Source organism: Equus przewalskii, chromosome 19 (genome assembly GCF_037783145.1).
Source record: "Equus przewalskii isolate Varuska chromosome 19, EquPr2, whole genome shotgun sequence".
NCBI classification, from domain to species: Eukaryota; Metazoa; Chordata; class Mammalia; order Perissodactyla; family Equidae; genus Equus; species Equus przewalskii.
In genome coordinates this window covers 24,728,203-24,745,350 of record NC_091849.1, presented here as the reverse complement: position 1 = coordinate 24,745,350, position 17,148 = coordinate 24,728,203, and the positions used below count along the sequence as shown (strand labels likewise).

The following is a 17,148-nucleotide window of genomic DNA, read 5'->3' as shown; positions in this document are numbered from 1 at the left end:
AGTTGGCTCCAGCTGTGGATTCCTTCCAGGTGATGCCAAGACATCCTGGTTCTTAAAAGGGGAAGAAGGTAGAAGAGTCAAAGAGATTCAAGGGAGAAGAAACAAGGAGAGATTCAAAGACTGAGAGAGAATCAATCTGCCATTGCTGCTTTGAAGATAGAGGAAAAGGGTCACAAGTTAAGGAAGATGACAGCTCTAGTAGCTGGGAATAGCCCTCAGCTGACAGCCAGCAAGGAATGGCAACCTCAGTCCTACAACAGCAAGAAACTGAATTCTGCCAACAACCTGAATGAGCAAGTAAGCAGATTCTTCCCCAGGGCCTCCAGAAAGGAACACAGCCTGCAGCCACCTTGATTTTGTCCCAGTGACATTCGTGTTTGACTCTGACCTACACAAATGTGAGATAATAAACTCATGTTGTTTTAGGTCCTGAAATTTGTGCTACGTTATTTTGGCAGCAATAGAAAACTAGTGCAATAAGGATTTTGGGCAAATGTTGCAAGAAAGTAAACTGCGAAACTGTAGTTAATAAACTGAGGGGGCTCAGTGGAAGAATGAAGATTATTAACAAGTTTATTGAACAAATGTAACTTGACAACCACATTCTGAGTGAAAGGGATATATTTAGTGATGAACAATAATAGAGATGATAATGAAGAGTAGCCTTTCCCCAGTATCCATCAGTTGAAAGGAACTTCTGCTAACACCAATGAACAATCAGAGGTGGAAATATCCCTTTCCTCGAGATGGATTCTACAGAGTGATAAAAATACCACTAAAGTTCATCTAGCTTCCTTCCTCCCAAATTCTTATTCCACAGACAATCTTTAGGCGTTGTTAGGCTCCCTAGAGACCTTCAAAGAAGGAGGATTGGTTTTGGCTCCATGATCACGCATCGCATTGACAGAGTGGGTACACACATGCTCATTGTTAGTTAAGAGTTTGGCCTCTAGTCCCTTCATATCCTGTATGATGCAGTCCCTGTGAATTCAGTCTCTGGACCAGGTCACCCTGCAGTCAATCCAATGAATTGCTGGACCTATGGCTCTGACAATCAACCATGAAGGAACCAAGTGGGGCATAGCCTCCATAGTCACCTACAGTGATCCTTACCCTGGGGTGCCCTGAACAGCAAAACTCTGGGCTGCTTATGGTCCCATGGGGCAAACAGGACAGGAAAAGAACAACAGGGTAGGGCATGGGGTTAGGACAGGGGCTTAATCCCTCCCAGCAGGGCAAATTTCTGTGTGAATTATAAAAGTTAGTTCACTTGGGCTTGCCTCAGTTTCCACATTCTCAAAATGAGACTGTCTCACAGGGTTTTTGTGAGGATTAAATGAGTAAAACACTTAAACCAGTTAGCACAGTACCCAGTATATTTTATCTATACATTTTAGTTATTGTTGTTCAAATCCTAGCTGTCATTCACTGCTGAGTCACCTTAGGGAAGTTAATTCACTTTTCTGCACCCCTGTGTCCTTATCTATAGAAAGGAGACAATAAAGTGGTACCATGATCAACTGTCATATGGAAAAATGGAATTAATACGAGTGAAGTGCTTCACACAGTGTGTGCGTTTAATATGTATTTTATTGTGATGAGTTGCTGTTAAAGAGGAGGCCCTCAGCTCCAGGCTGGGCAGGGAGAAACAAGGATGTTACTTCATCCTTAGAGTCTCTTCCCAACAGCAGAGCCTGGGGTCACTGGGGTGTACAGAGAAAGGTGAGACACTAGGTCAGTAACAAGGGAACTCTGCACTCAGGTCGGCGGTGGGCAAATGGTCAAGGCAGTGGGTTCCAATGTTGAAATTCCAAAAACAGGGTACAGATGCCCAGAGAAGTAGGTGCGTGGGAAGGAGTAGATATGAGATCCATCCACAGCATTGTAGAATGAGACCTCACCAATCTCATAGTCCAGGAAAACCCCGACTCTTACAGGAGGGTTGTCAATTGTCAGCTTGATCCTGGAGTAAGCAAGAGCTCGATAGTCTTTCCCATTAGACAGCCCCACAGCCCAGAACCCATTCGCGGGTGCTATACAAATGTGATCTTTCCTCTCCACATTCTCCGTACACACTCCGACATGCCAGTCTTTCCTGTCCCCCACCTCCACCTCCCAGAAATGTCTCCCTGACGTGAAGCTCCTGCAGCCAAGCACAGAGTAATGCGAATCACATCTCTTAGGGTTGTCTGGCAGATTCTGTCGTCGGTCCACCCACTGCAAGCTCCTCTGGTCCTCAGAAACAAGGAGATTGGGGTTTGCTGTGTTCGGATCCAGAATCACATCTGCTGCATAAAGTTTGGGGATGGGTCGTGGGGTCAATCATTGCTCCCAGACCTCAGATCATCAGCCTTCAAGACCTGAGCCTGGCAGAGGAGGGCTGAGTCCAGAGCCTGGTGACCCTCTCAGCAATACCAAAAGAAACGGCCAGGGGTCTTTTGTTCAGTGGAGTACAGTCTTGAGGGTCAGGATCTGCCTAACTTGACGTCACTGGTTGGCTCCTTCCTTCCATCTTTTTCCTATTTCCCTCCCAAAATGATTCAGTCCACCTGTGCTTTACAGTCACATAGATTTACATTTCAATCCTTGCTCTGCCACTGCTGAGCTGAATGACGTTTCTTTTTCCACAGTCTCTTTTTCCATAGTCTGAAGCTATATATATCTTTGAGCCTTAATTTCCTTATCTGGAAAATGGGGATAAAAGTACTAATCTCTGGGTAGAAAAAGACAACACATGTGTTATATGAATCCCAGGGCCAGGCATGGAGGAAGTGCCTGATGTTATAATAGCTGCCATGCCTTTTCTGTGCTAGAGGGCATGTTGGGGACTTTCTGTATTCCCAGATCCCTTCTCTTCCTTCCTCTACCCTCATCTGGGCCCCAGGAATCTGTCCTCTATGGACTGCATCACTAGGCTCCCTTGCCTCGGTTACCTGTTGGGTTTTGCCAATGGGAGGTACTAGCTGAAAATCTTGAGGAGAAAGAGAAGAGAGGCACAGCATTATTTCCTCCACGTCCTCCCTACCAGTGTCAGATGGTGATGCCCTAACAAAGGCACAATTCCTCTCAGGCAGCCCTGTCCTTGAGCTTCATCTGGGCTCCAGGAAAGGCTCCCTCTCCCTTTTCCTTCAAACTGACAGGTGGTGACAGATCACCACTGTTGTGAGCCCTGGGGCACTTCGCAGTCCCTTATTGGTTTCCTTTAACCCTAAACCTGCCTTTGTAAAGAGTTCCTTTTCTAAACCTTCTCCAAACCACCCAGTTTGAACATGTCATCTCTTTCCACTTAGTTTTTTTTGAGCCATACAAGTTCATTACCTCATTTAGTCTTTCTCTTTACCTTCATAAATAGGGGTTATGATATCATATAAAAACGAGGAGGATAAAGTTCAGAAACATTAAGTGACTTGGGGACACATAGCAGCAGGAGGTGGCATAAGAAGCTTGGGAAAAACAAAGATCTTTGCTCATTGCCTTCTCTCTGGGTCATTCCACATCCTCACTCTCCCTGCAGTATTAGTTCACTCTGCCTCTCCTTCCCTCAGCTCTACCCTTTATGCCTCTTCCTTCCCATGAAGATCTATGGAGCCCAGGAGAGCAATCCTCCCTGGTTCTCTGGGCTCTCCACAGGAAGGCACTGGAGATGGGCACATCTTTGAGACCAGGACCTCAAGTCACCCACTTGGAACTCTCCCGGTCATGGGGACTATTGTTGACAGAATCTCAAGAGTTGGAGAAAAAGGGTATAAGGGCCCTCAAGCTGTTGTCCTAGGGAATATACAGTGATTCACTCACCAGGTTGGAAGAGGGCCATCTTCCATTCTGAAAGGCAGGAGACACAAATATGGAAAGGGCATTATTTGTGTGTTTGCCCCACCCATTCTTCTCACTAAGCTTTTTCTCTCTCCCTTTCTTCAGTCTTTTTCAATGTACAGCTTCCTTAATCTACAGCTCTGCCAGATCAGGCATATAACCTCTAAAAAAGTGGTGGACTTCTTTGACTCCATCATGCTAGGGCTGCAGGCAAAATGGCCAGGCTTTGCTAGGGTGTAAGCCTACGTGCCAGGAGGGTGAGAGGTGGCTGAAGATGGCCAGAACCTGTCTCTGGAAAGTCCTTTCTGAGGCTCCAGAAAAGCATGGGTGGTGTCTCCCACAGAAAATGAGCCTCTGGGCTAGATCTGATTATTGCTACTGGGAATGCCAATGGGTCATACAACAGAGAAAACTTTTAAGTGCTTAGTACACATGTGCCAGGAAACTCAGAGAGCATCAGGGTCACTCACCAGCATAGTCCAGAGGCTTCAATCCACCTAAAATGGAAGAAAGGTAGAGATGTCACCTGAACTATGTCACTACTGTGTCATCTAATTTCTCTTCTTTTGCACCCACCTAATCTTTCTTTTTGACCCCCATCCCCACCATTCCTACCCTCTCCCTCTGCCTGTTCACTGTGCTCCTCCCTCTCCTCCTTAATATCAAATCTGAGAACATCAATAAGAAATAAGGGTGGCTGTTTTAGGGGAAGCACAGGGGTGTCATGTTTTTTAATGGAGAAAAGCACCTTCAATCTCTCTCCAGAAGGGGCCCACAGACTCTTCAGCCCATCAAGGCACCAGGGAATATCCAGGGGTGCACTTGAAAGGAAAGGAGGAGAAGGGGGATGGAAGTCCCTAGATGAAGCGCCTTCCCTATTCTCATTATTTGCATGCTGAAGACACCACAGGCACCATGTAAATGTTTCTGAGCTGAGACCTGGCAGATCTATTCTGTATGTATCTATGCTCCCATACCTGGGCATAGGGGTCACTGTGTGTATACCTGTATATGTATATGTACTAGAATCTATCTGTCTCAGGCTTTATGATGTCCTGCTACTTCTAAAATGAATTGGGCAACTTAATGAGGAATTTCAGATACTGGTTTTGTAAAGGCAATTCTAAGTCTATGACAACTAACCCACTGTGGTACTCCTTTCTTTTAATGAACTTTTCTCCTTCCTTCTCAGATTTCCTCATTCTTTCAAATCTTAGATTCTTTGTTTTCTTCTCAGCAGCCTACAGATTATGTAAACCAACTGGGAGTTTCCCAGCATAGGGAAGGCACTTCAGCTAGAGAGGTCCATCCTCCTCGTCCTCCTTTCCTTTCAAGTACACCCTGGATATTTCCTGATGCCTTACTGGGTTGAAGAGTCTGTGGGCCCCTCCTGGAGAGAGATCGAAAGTCCTTCTCCCCATTCAAAAACATGACCTGCCTGTGCTTCTGCTGAAACAGTCACTCTTATTTCTTTCCCTTGGTAAAGGGTTCTGGATATTTCTCAGCCCTGGACAGAGTTAGGGGTAAGGAATGGGGCTGGGAGATATTGGAGTAGAGAGTCTTAGATGCAAATTCAGAGAAAGTGTCAGAGCCATTCAGGCATGAGGCCTGACAGGTGATCCAACTCTCGTAAGTCCACAAGGGAAGGAACCTGAAGAGTCATGAAGCAGCTTAAGGCAGAGATACCAAGAAATGGGTGGACGCCTCGGAGAATCTGAACTTACGCTGTACAAGCTGGAGGTACTCTGGAAAATAAGTAGGGAAAAAAAGTACTGTTATGGGGATGGAGCGGGGAGGAACTTTGAAAAATAAAACTTACTAATGACCCAGTGCAGTGGTTGGTGCCTGGGGTGGCGATGGGGTAAGATCCTTATGGGCTCCCTCCCCTAAACCAGTGCCTCAGGTTCCCTCCCTGGCCTGATACCTCTTGCCCATCGTTCATCCTCCTTTGCTGCTTGCTCTCTCTCTATCACCTGCTGCTGTCGCCACAGGAAGTAACCAGCCCCTGGGAGAAGCAGCAGCAAGACAGGCAGGGTCCCAGCCAAAGCCGCTATCCAGGGCCTGGCCCTCCAGAAGAAGGGATCTGCAATGGAATGGAGCTTTAGCCTCTCACACCAGGGCAGGGACCACACAGTTGATTTCATGACATTAAATGATCCTTCTCTTCCTAAAGTCTCAGGGAACTTCGGGTAAGACTTCGGTAAACTCTTACTATAAAATAGTCTATTCCTTGTCTTGAAATGTCTGCTTCTCACATGTGAATAGGAGTTACTTGAGCATCAGAATCCCATTTTTTCTAATTTAATTTTCAACAGGTTACATTTACATGGTTCAAATACCAAAAATATATAAAAAGTTGTCCGAGTCTCCCATCCACTCCCTCCTCCCTCCCCCCATTTATGAGCCTCTCATTAGTCAGCTTAATATGGTGGGTAACAATAGGAACTTTGGAGCTGGAGGGCCTGCGTTCAAATTCTGCCTCCTCCACTTGACTGGCTGTGGGATCTTGGACTAATTCTTAACTGCTCTGTTCCTGATGTCCTAATCTATAACATGGGGGTAATAAGAGTACCGTACTCATAAGGTTAAAGGGTTAAATTATTGCTTATGAAGAGTGTGACGCAAAGTGAATGTTATTCTAGCGTGTATTAAATTTTTAAAATATAAATATCCTTCTATTTTTTCTTTTTTTACACCAAAGACAGCATTCTACACAAACCACTCTGCATGTGGCTTTTTCTCTTCATCTCAGAGAACCTGCCATATTAGGACAGAGAGAATGTCTGTGTTTTCTTTCCCAGCTGTGCAATATTCCATTGCATAGAAGTTCCCCACTGATGGACTTTTGCATAGTTTCTAACTTTTTGCTGTTATAATTAATGCTACAACAAATAACATTGTACATGAGTCATTTCATACATATGCATACATTTCGTACAAGTATTTCTGTCAGAGAAATTCCCAGAAGTGGGATTTTTAGAGCAATATATAAGTAGTTTGCAGAAATACTGCTTATTTCCAATAGAAGCTGTGCCAATTTATACCAAAAATAGACCAAATTGTACAAACAAAGGCCTAAAAGTGACGATCTCTCCACACTCCAGCCATCGGAATGTGTGACCTGCCACCTTGGTTTTGTTTTCTTTTGTTTAGTTGCCAGTCACAGGCAGAAAATGTTTTAATACATGCTCCTCTAGAGAGTGAGATGGCACATCATCTCATGTGTTATTTCCTTTTGTGTGAACTAATAATTCATGCCCTTTGCTCATTTTTCTATTCTATTTTCTATTGCTCATCTTCAGTTTAAATTCTTTTATATTGTAAGGAGATTAGTTCTTTCTATAACACATCAATCGTACATATCTTTTTCCCATTTCGTCATTTGTCTTTGCTTAAGGGTCTGATCTTTACCATGTTCCTCCAATTCCCACTGCTTGTCACAGTGCCTGGCACACAGGAAATACCCAGTAAATATTTGTGACATAAACAGCTTATGGGGAAAAGAAACATGCCTAAAGTAAGAAAAAGTCTCCGGTTCCCTGCTCTGTGCCTTATATTCACTGCAAAGATCCAAGTCAGCCACAGAGAATCACACGTCTTCCTTATTTCGGTAGCCACAGCTGAGCACAGTATACATGGGACTAAGCAGGGTACTGACCTGCAATGGAAATCCTGGCTGACTTTTCCTCTCTGAGGAGTGGATTTCTGATGATACAGAATACTTCATCTTCAGAGCTGTCTTTCACAATCACAGATGCTGTGACTTCATACAGACCTGCTCCATCCAGCATCAAAGGTCCTGGCACAGCAGGCATGTATATTCCCTTGGAGTCTATCCACTGTATTTCGGGTTGGGGATACCAGCCAGTGGACATGCAATCCAGATGGATCCCTCCATCCTCATGACCCTTCATTTCAATGTGAAAATCAGAACCCAATGCTGTCGAAGGATAATAGAGCCTGAATTCTTTTGAAAGAAGCCTCCTGTATTGATGAGAGTCTCAACAGGAATCAAATGACACATTCACATATATAATTCAGGGGGAGTTTCATTAAGGAGCTATTTACAAAAGCATGGTCATGGTGAGGGGAAAACTACATGGGATGGAGCAATACCCCAGGGCCAAGAACAGTGGAGCTGTTACCGGCCACCACTAAACCCAAAGGGAGTTGGAAAAGAAGCCATTTTGAAGCCCTAAAAAAAGAAACTCATATAGAGAGGGCTTTCTTAAGAGGAGCTGTGATATTTGGGAATGGAATGCAGCCAGCTAGAGGTGGTCCTGCAGGGAGAAAGCCTGTGGGGCAAGTACCTAGACCTCTCTCTCCTTTCCTTCCTTCCATCCTCTGCTTTGGCTCCCTATTGACCAACCCAGCCAGAAACCACAGGCAAGAGAGAGCCCTGAGAAAGAGAAACACAACCCTTGACATCTGGACATCGACCTAGTTTCAGTGTTCTCATGTTGAACATAATCAATTTCAAGGAACATCAAAATCAGAAAAGGGGACCTTGTCACTATGATGGATCAAGACAAAAAGAAGAGCACTCAACAATCATGTTTGAACATAGAGAAAAACATGAACACTGTCCAAACCACAATCATGACCAAACATTGTCCTATCCTGGCTATGAGTGACTGCTGCTCCTTGACCAATTACAGCTTTAGCCTCACTCTACTCTTCCTCCTGATATGACTTATTAAGACATCCACCCACAGAATCACACGCTCCAGCTTCCTGACAACATCCAATCCAGAGCAAAGTCGCAGTTCCGTAAACCCTCCCAAATCCTCTAACACAAGCCCAAATTCTATACCAATCTTCTGTAACACCCTCTTAACTGAGACACCCCATGGTTACCACACATGAGCATTCTCTCCTCTTTATTCTCCCAATAAACACAACTTGGTCAACTGCTGGTGTGTTCCTGGGGGCCTTTCATGGGAGAACATTGGCAGCACAGATGCTGTCCTACAGGTCAGCCTCCCAGGGCCCACAGTAGTGTTCACCTGGGGGCCATAGAAGCGATCTGGAACACAACTGAACCCAAACAACAGTGCACCAGCACTGAGGAGATATTTTCTTATCCTTCCTAACACTGACCTTCGAATTCCCATTAGACCCTGGTGGCCAGCATGAGGGAGTTCATTACTTGATATTATAGAGTACAAGAGGGATTAATCCCAGAGGAAATCCTGTGTCTTTCCCAAGGGTCTAAGGGAAACAAAGAGGGAAGGCAGTGGAGGCAGTTCCTAGTGACCAGCCAGGATGCTCTGAAGTGGATTTGGAGGACGACTTCTTCCTCTGCACCCAGGTCCCAGGGGGGAACCAGCTGAGAACAAAACCTAGAGGCTCACCTGCAACCTCCAGCTTCACCATGGCTTTTTCATAGAAGTTGTCATCTTGGAAATAACACAGGTAGTTCCCACTGTCAGAGGCTCTGATGTCATAAATTCGGAGAGTAGCCTTCCCTTCAGTGATGCCATCTCTTAAAAGTGAAGTTCTCCCTCGATACTCTGCCATCTGATTCTCTTCTACCTCCTTCCCATTTGCATACTCGTATACTACCTCCCTAAGGCTGGATCTCACCCACATTAGCTCCATGGTCTCCGCACTCATCTTCGGGGAAAGATGACAGGGTAAATCAGCGTCTTCACCCACCATGGCCAGGATGGGCCCAGGGGGTCCAATCACAGAAAACTGAGCTGATCAGTAAAAGGAGAAGATCCATCAGTTGAAGTTGGGACTAGGAGAGTAAGGGAGGGGGATCTCAGGCAGGGAGAGTGAGGTACAAAAAACCTAGAGAGGAACAAGACCCTAACAGAAGTGCAGTTTGTCTTAATGGCATGCGCACCTTCACTTTGGGATTGGATTTATAGGCATGATAAGTTGTCAGAGGTTCTGACAGGGGAGTAATTAGGTAATTGTCTGCTTCCAATACATAAAAGCAGGATGTTCCCGGGGCTGGCTCTGTGGCCGAGTGGTTGGGTTCGTGCACTCCGCTGCAGGTGGCCCAGTGTTTCGTTGGTTCGGATCCTGGGCGCGGACATGGCACTGCTCCTCAGGCCACACTGAGGCAGCGTCCCGCATGCCGCGGCTAGAAGGACCCACAATGAAGAATATACAACTATGTACTGGGGGACTTTGGGGAGAAAAAGGAGAAAAATAAAATCTTTAAAAAAAAAAAACGCAGGACGTTACCTACCTGAGCAAGGGGTAAGCAGCTGGACCAAGATGAGGGAGACAAGGAGGTCGAGCAGAGGGAAATCTAGGGAACTTTCCATTTTCATCTGAGCTGCAGAGAGATGATGGAGAGAGTCAGGCAGAAACTACAACCTGGAAGAAGATGGTGAATTCCATATTAAACCTCCATCTCCCCAAGGTTGACTCAGGGTGAAACACAGAGTCACTATTATTGTGACTCAAGATCCTTTCCTACCAAAATTTCTGTTTGGGAGTCTCTTAACCTTTGAGTTCCAAAATGAAAAATCACTCATAAAAATACGAAACGTTAAGTGTACATACATTTAACATATAAATGTTATGTATGTCCTGTTAAATGTACTTGCATTAACCCTTAACCCATCAGGAAATCCTTAGCTCTACTGTCCAAGTATGTCCCTCTCTGGGTCAACTGATTCCACGTGTCCCCTATAATCTACGCTCGACACAAGAACCAGAACAATTTTGAGTCACATCACGTCACTACACTACTCAACACCTTCCAGTGGCTCCCATTTCACTCAGAGTAGATGCTGATGTCCTCACAATGGCCCACATGGCTCTCCAGGACCTGCACCTCTCACTTCATCTCCCCTACTCTCCTCGTCTGCTCCAGCCACTCTGCATTTCTTGCTGGTATTTGAACAGGCAGGGAAAGAGGACTTCAGCCCTGACTCTTTCTTCTACCTGGAATTCTCTGACCCCAGTATCCACAGGCTCACTCCCTCATCTCCTTCAAGTCTTTCCTCTAAAGTCCATCTCTCCGTGAGACCTTCTCTGATCACAGGATTATGGCAAACTTCTCTCATCCCCCTGAGCCTGCTCTCTTTTGCCCATTGAATTTTCACCATTTAACATATCATGTGTTCACCCTCTGTCTCCACCTGCTCAAATGGAAGCTCCACAAAGCAAGGGTATTGGTCTCTTTTGTTTACTGATATGTAATGAGCTGGTAAAACAGTGTGTGGTTCATATGGAACCCCCAGTGAATATTTGTTAAATGAGTGAATGGATGAGGGGTAACATATTAACTAATAAATATTAGACTTTTAAATTGAATTAGCTGATCAGATTAACAGGTTGCCATCTGGCAAGATGGGAGGTGGAGAGTTATGAAGAAAAGTGTCTGCCTCTGTAGTGACCTGCTATTTTAGTCTGACTCAGAGAGCAGAGCCCAGCCTCCTCTGCTCCTACTGGAACTTGTCCATACTAATGTATTTATTCCAACTTTCCAAAGAAGTGGTTCCAAGGAGCAAGCGTGTCCTAGATATGCATGTAAGAGTGTTACAACTTGGTATGCTTCAGTGCACTCTTTTCATAATTGTTTTTTTGGGGGAGAAACATCCCTAGGAAGGAAATTATTCACTTACTGCCTTCCTTTCCCCAGGTGTTCACCAATGCTCCTTGGCAGATGGCCTCTGGGCTCACCAGCAATGGATAATTTCCCTGGTCTTAGTCTTTCCACTAGCAGAGAAGTGTCTTTCAGAGGCAGAGATGTGATAGCTGGCACTTATGAACAAGGGGCAAATATGTCAAGTAGGGAGCACATACAGCCTAACAAAGCTCATGCCTCTACACAATGCTGAGCTTCTCTAAGCTCAGAGGCAGGACCCCTGCAACTCCACATTCCCAGCCCAGTGCTCCCAACTGTATCTTGGCTCAGAAAAACATCTCCACCATCTTTTTAGGTATGGTCTGTGGCATCACTGTTTACCTTTGTGATAGGGGAAGTGTGGGGCTGTTGCCAGCTGGCAAGGCTTGATTCAAGCTGGAGTTCATGCTTGGCTTCCATCCTAACCACCCAAGATTTGGTTATATCCCTAGATAGTGGAGGGCCTGAGAGCAGGCCTAGGTGGATTACTCAGAGACAGGACCAAGATCTCGGGACCTAGCCCCTCCCTTCTTCCTTGGTCCTCTCCCATTATGTATCCTCTCCTTCCCTGAAGACATCATGTGGGATGGGTTGGGAACAAATGACTGGATGGTGTGTACATCTCTGTAGCAACCCTGTGGACTCCTCTAAGCCCCAACCCATACCCATCACCAACTTCTAATCACATCCCCATCAGACTCTGCTTAAGATCCAGGCAGACTCCCTGGTGGAGGCTCTGGAGTCAGAGGCTGAACATACCACTTCTTAATCACAAGACCAGTGAATGGGAGAGCTATGAATAAGACCAGGTCTCACCCATCTTATCATTCGTTCATTCAGCAAACATTTACTAAATGCACATTATGTACCACACCCACTCTGTGTTAGGTGTAGGGACAAAAAGGGTGTGGAAACTAGGTAATGGCACTAGGATTCACAAACTGTGTAAAAACAGCCATTTGACAAACCTATTTGAACTTCAGTCACTCATGAAACAATGTGAAATATGACCTTTGGAATGTGCAGAATTAGCCCAGCAGTTCCACTTTGAGATCTGGGTCAGCAAAGCACTTGCATGAGTCCAGAGAGAAGTACGTATAAGGATGACACTGCAGCATTATTTTTAAAAGTAAAAAAGCGATCAAGAACCTGACCATTGGAGACTGGTTAGTTAAATAATGGCTCATACCTATGAAGGAATTCAATGAGGTAGTTAAGACTAACTTATAATCACTAACTCAGATAATCAAGATATATTGAGTGAATAAAAAGCACATTGCAGAACAATACTAGTGATTCTATTAAAAAATAAACAAAGCTATAAATTTGTATACATGTGTTTATGTCATTGCCTTAAAAAACGTCTGAAAGGATACATGCTACACTGAGAGTTGGGGACAAAGTGAAAAATACTTTTGTCCTTTGTACCCTATACTTTGAAAATTATGTGAATGTTTTAAATTTTAAGTTTTCGTGTATAACTTAACAATTAATAATTATTACAAGTAATTACAGTGCCTGCAATGTATCAGTTGTTCAGAAAATACCAACTCCTCCAAAACAGACCAGCATGAGGCCCCAGTCATAGTGCCTGCAAGTCCGGGAACTACCAGGGGACAAGGGAGCAGAAGTCTATGCAGTTGGCGCTCCTTCGGACCCTTTCCTGACACCTGGACACAACCTCAGACAAACTATTGCCTTTCACTGCACCCGCTCCTCTTCAAACTCTTCTCCGCTAGTACAGCGAGGACAGTAGTCTTATTATAATCGGTACAACTTCCCTGCTGTCCTCCGAGTGGGGAATATGTTTACACTTATTTCTTAGGGTATTTCTTGTTTTTTGTTCCTGATTATAGTAAATTTTAAAATAGGGAAAAATATATAATTTAAATAATCTGTAATGGTAATGATAAACTTCACTTTACAAGAATGTAAATATTTCTGGAAGTATTTTGGCAGTATATATATACCAAATACCTCAGAAATGTTCCATCGTTTGACCCAGAAATTCCACTTATACAAATTACTCTTAAAGAAAAGCAATCAGATGTTAACACAAACAGTTCTGTTTAAGGCTGTTGAACACAGTAAAATCTACAATAGCATACTGTATACATAATTTAGATATCCAAGGTGAATCCAATTTTGTTACAATTATAAACTAAGCTCTTTATTAAAAACATGATTCCTAATGACTGTATGATAAGCCCTCTATGATTAGACAATGCGTTGTTTATTCATGCTCCAACTGCTGTATATGTATATGTATATTGTATATGGAGGTTGGTTCAGATCTTTCTATGTTATAAATAATTCTGTAATGAACATGTTTACATATAAGTTTTTGAGGCACATTTTTTTTTTTAGAGTGTCTTAGGATACGTTCCCAGACATGACCAGGAGAGACTGAGTCCTTTGCTCTCTTCTGACCAGAGTAAGTTCTTAAGAATATGCAGTTGGCAAGTTTCTTCATTCAGGTTGTCTCCCTTCTACCAAATTTCCTGGTGCAGGTCCTTGCCTTTTGCACTGCCACCTGCCCCCTCACCACACACACAAGCACCAAATCACTTTCTCTGGGTGAGGACTTCCCTGTACGCACTCTTAGCTTTGTAGCCTCCCTCTTTCCAGGGCCTTGGCCCTGGCTTTTACCCATTTCCCCCACTTACCCCTTGGCATTCCCATCTGAAAATCACAGCCCATGGAATGAAGGTAATCAATAGTTCTCCATTATAGTTAACAGTCTGCTCTGGAGGAAAGAGAAAAGAAAGAAAAGCTGCTCCTTGTGAGAAACAGAAACAGAGTCCCTCTTTGGAAGAATTCGTTTTCTGATTGGCTCAGAAGAGGGTTCCTTATCAGTTGCTGGACAGAAACCAACGCGGAAGGTAGAAGGAAAACTGAAACTGTATTGGATTGTACAAAAGAAGAAAGATTACAGCCCTAATTTCCACACTGTTTGTGTTTACCTAGTTGAATCATTGTATGTTTGTGTATATCAGTATTTCATTGTATACACTTGTTTTATGTCTTTTATATCTCAATAGTTTTATCAGCAGAACTAATCAGAAAAATTAGGAGATTTTAAAGAGTGAAGGGAGGAAGAGATGCATTAATTACAACATTTCTGTGGTCATTTGCTAATGCCTGTGTGCACGTAGGTGGACACATGGAGGAGGACATCTTTTACAACAGAGCCAAATGGAAGTACGAACAGAAAGAAAACCAGATCCACTCTACTGTTTCAGCACCTCTGAAACTCAAGTCTCAGATCCATGAGCAAATCATATAATTTTATGGTTTCCATAGTCAGTGCTGCCAGTGAATGATGAGCATGTCTTACATTTTCAGAGCATTCTTATTTGGAGTGTTGCTGAGCAGCTTCACCCATCCACCCTCTGTGCTTTATTTGTGCTACATTTGTATTTTCACATGTATTTGTTTCTCCTCTGCCTGCAGAATTCTATATTCTCTGAGGTTAGGCTCTGAATAGGCTGAGAAGGCTGTTTCTGTAAGGTGTCTTTGGGAATAACTGATTCTACCTGTGGCCCAGGGCTTCCCAAGATACTTTATTGTCATCTTGAGACAGTGATTAAAGCTTCTAGGGCTTGAAGTGAATTTGGCTAATGGAATTTGATTAAATTCCAGCAGTTTGAATTTAGGCTTTGTGGTAGACATGGCTGGTGGTTGTACAGTATTTATTCCCAGGTTCTTCTTATTAATCAAACCCATTTTGGGGGAGTACTGCAGTGTGCCCATCCCCCTTATAGAATAGGGGAGACCAAAGGACTAAGTTTGAGGCCATGATTTGTAAGTGGAAGTTGTCGCATTGTGTTTCTCGAGAGAGGTCTATATTCTTCCCACTTCCTTTGTCTTTTTGCCTCTAAAACATAGTCCTTGGAGCTGGAGTGCAGCGACCATCTGGTTAACAAGAGGCAACCTTGAGAACAGAAGCGACATGCTGAGATAGCAGAGAATAAAGACAGAAAGAGGCTGGGGCATGGGTGCGTCTCTGAGCTGCCAGACCAGCTCTGGACTGCTGCCTTCTGAATTCCTTTTACTGGAAAGGAAAATAAAGCTTTGTTTTGTTGAAGCCAGTGGTATTTCCGGTGTCTGTTATCAGCAGCAAAATGGAATTTTTCCCTCCCTACACCCCACTATCAACAGTTTATCATGAAACTTTTCAAGCATAGAGCAAAGATGAAAGCCTTTTCCAATGAACACCAAATACACCTACTATCTAGATTTTACAGAGCGAATTTTATGACACTTGCTTTATTATAGTCTGTCCTTATGTTCATCCCCCATCCATCCTTATTTTTTTATTTAAATTCTTATTTATTTATTTGATGCCTTTTACAGTAAGTTGCAAACATCAACACACTTTCACCTGGATACTTCAGTACACCTGTCATGTAGAAGAAGAGATTTCTGAAATGCTTGAGGCACCAATGCTCTGTTTGAATTACAAACATAGGAGTACTTTATAGTTATATGTTCTAAAGTGAACAGTGGGATATGTTTATCTGGGTATCTCTAGCTCCTAAATGCCTATCCATCCTCAACGATATTGACCGTCTGGCCCCAGGCACCTGGCCCCTCCCAGTAAGAGTCAGGCTCCCTCCGGAGACTGTGTAAGCAGGAGACTCCAGGACTGCCTCTCAGGAACAGCTTGAGACAGGGACAAGCACTGCCTCAGGCATCCCGTGTCCATTCCCTGGCATCTGCTGAGAGAAGTGCTCTCTCCTCCGCTGGTACCACAAGAAGGGAATAGATGTTCCGGAGGACCTGTAGGATGTACGGCCCCACAAATCACTTGAAGAAAAGCAGGCATAAAATCACCTTTGAAAGAAGCTGAAGAGAGGCATGGGGTTGAGTTCAGAGACAAAACAAAATAGGAGAGTGGGCATTCCATTACAGTGGGGTGAGAATGTAAAAATTAGCTCAGAATGTTACAATCTGCCCTGCCAGTCATCAGGTTGGGATAACAGACATGTTTGATAAAGTCAACTACATAGCTAACAGAAATAATATTTCTCCCAAGATCATGCTGCAGCTGCAAAGGGAAAAAACAACCCCCTGCTCTGAGTGCTTCCTGCTTTCTCACTCACTGTGAAACTTCCTTTTAAAAATTCAGTCTACATTCATTCTTTTGCAAGTGGCTGTCCAGTTTTCCAAATGCCATTTATTGAAGAGACTTTCCTTCCCTTCTGCACTGAATGGTCTTGGACCCTTTTCGAAGACTAGCTATCCATTATCTTACACCATACACAAAAATTAACTCAGAAAGAATTAAAGCCTTAAATGTAAGACCTGAAACCATAAAATTTCTACAAGAAAACATGGACAGTATTCTCTTTGACTTCGGTCTTAGCAGTATCTTTTCGAATATCATGTCTACTCAGGCAAAGGAAACAAAAGAAAAAATAAACAAGTAAGACTACATCAGACTAAAAAGCTTCTGCAGGGCAAAGGAAATCATCAACAAAATGAAAAGACAGCCCACTGATTGGGAGAAAATATTTGCAAATCATATATCCAACAAGGAGTTAATTTCCAAAACAGGTAAAGAACTCACACAACTCAACAACAAAAAAAATTAACAACCTGATCAAAAAATGAGCAGAAGATATGAACAGATATTTTTCATTTTTCCAAAGAAAATACATAGATGACCAACATGCAAATGAAAAGATGTTATATATCACTAATTTTAGGGAAATTCGAATCAAAACTACAGTGAGATATCA

At 43.6% G+C, this 17,148-nt stretch overlaps 1 protein-coding gene across 12 annotated transcripts in view; it reads right to left on the bottom strand.

Moving 5' to 3' along the window:
• Positions 1–1,572: 1,572 nt before the first annotated feature.
• LOC103542833 (butyrophilin subfamily 3 member A3-like) overlaps positions 1,573–17,148 on the bottom strand; it is a 125,842-nt gene continuing 110,266 nt past the window's right edge. The window contains exons 1-9 of one of the 12 annotated variants that reach the window (XM_070585165.1): positions 14,071–14,276; positions 10,016–10,105; positions 9,168–9,515; positions 7,472–7,753; positions 5,738–5,896; positions 5,538–5,558; positions 4,284–4,310; positions 3,796–3,822; positions 1,573–2,288 (exon numbers count right to left, since the gene is read on the bottom strand). In XM_070585165.1, the coding sequence (XP_070441266.1) occupies positions 1,759–2,288; positions 3,796–3,822; positions 4,284–4,310; positions 5,538–5,558; positions 5,738–5,896; positions 7,472–7,753; positions 9,168–9,515; positions 10,016–10,105; positions 14,071–14,104 (1,518 nt within the window). In that variant the 5' untranslated portion in view covers positions 14,105–14,276 and the 3' untranslated portion in view covers positions 1,573–1,758. Of the gene's footprint in view, positions 2,289–3,795; positions 3,823–4,283; positions 4,311–5,537; positions 5,559–5,737; positions 5,897–7,471; positions 7,754–9,167; positions 9,516–10,015; positions 10,147–14,070; positions 14,277–17,148 lie in introns of those variants that run through there. The other 11 variants (XM_070585166.1, XM_070585172.1, XM_070585171.1 and 8 more) reach the window with 11 other exon arrangements.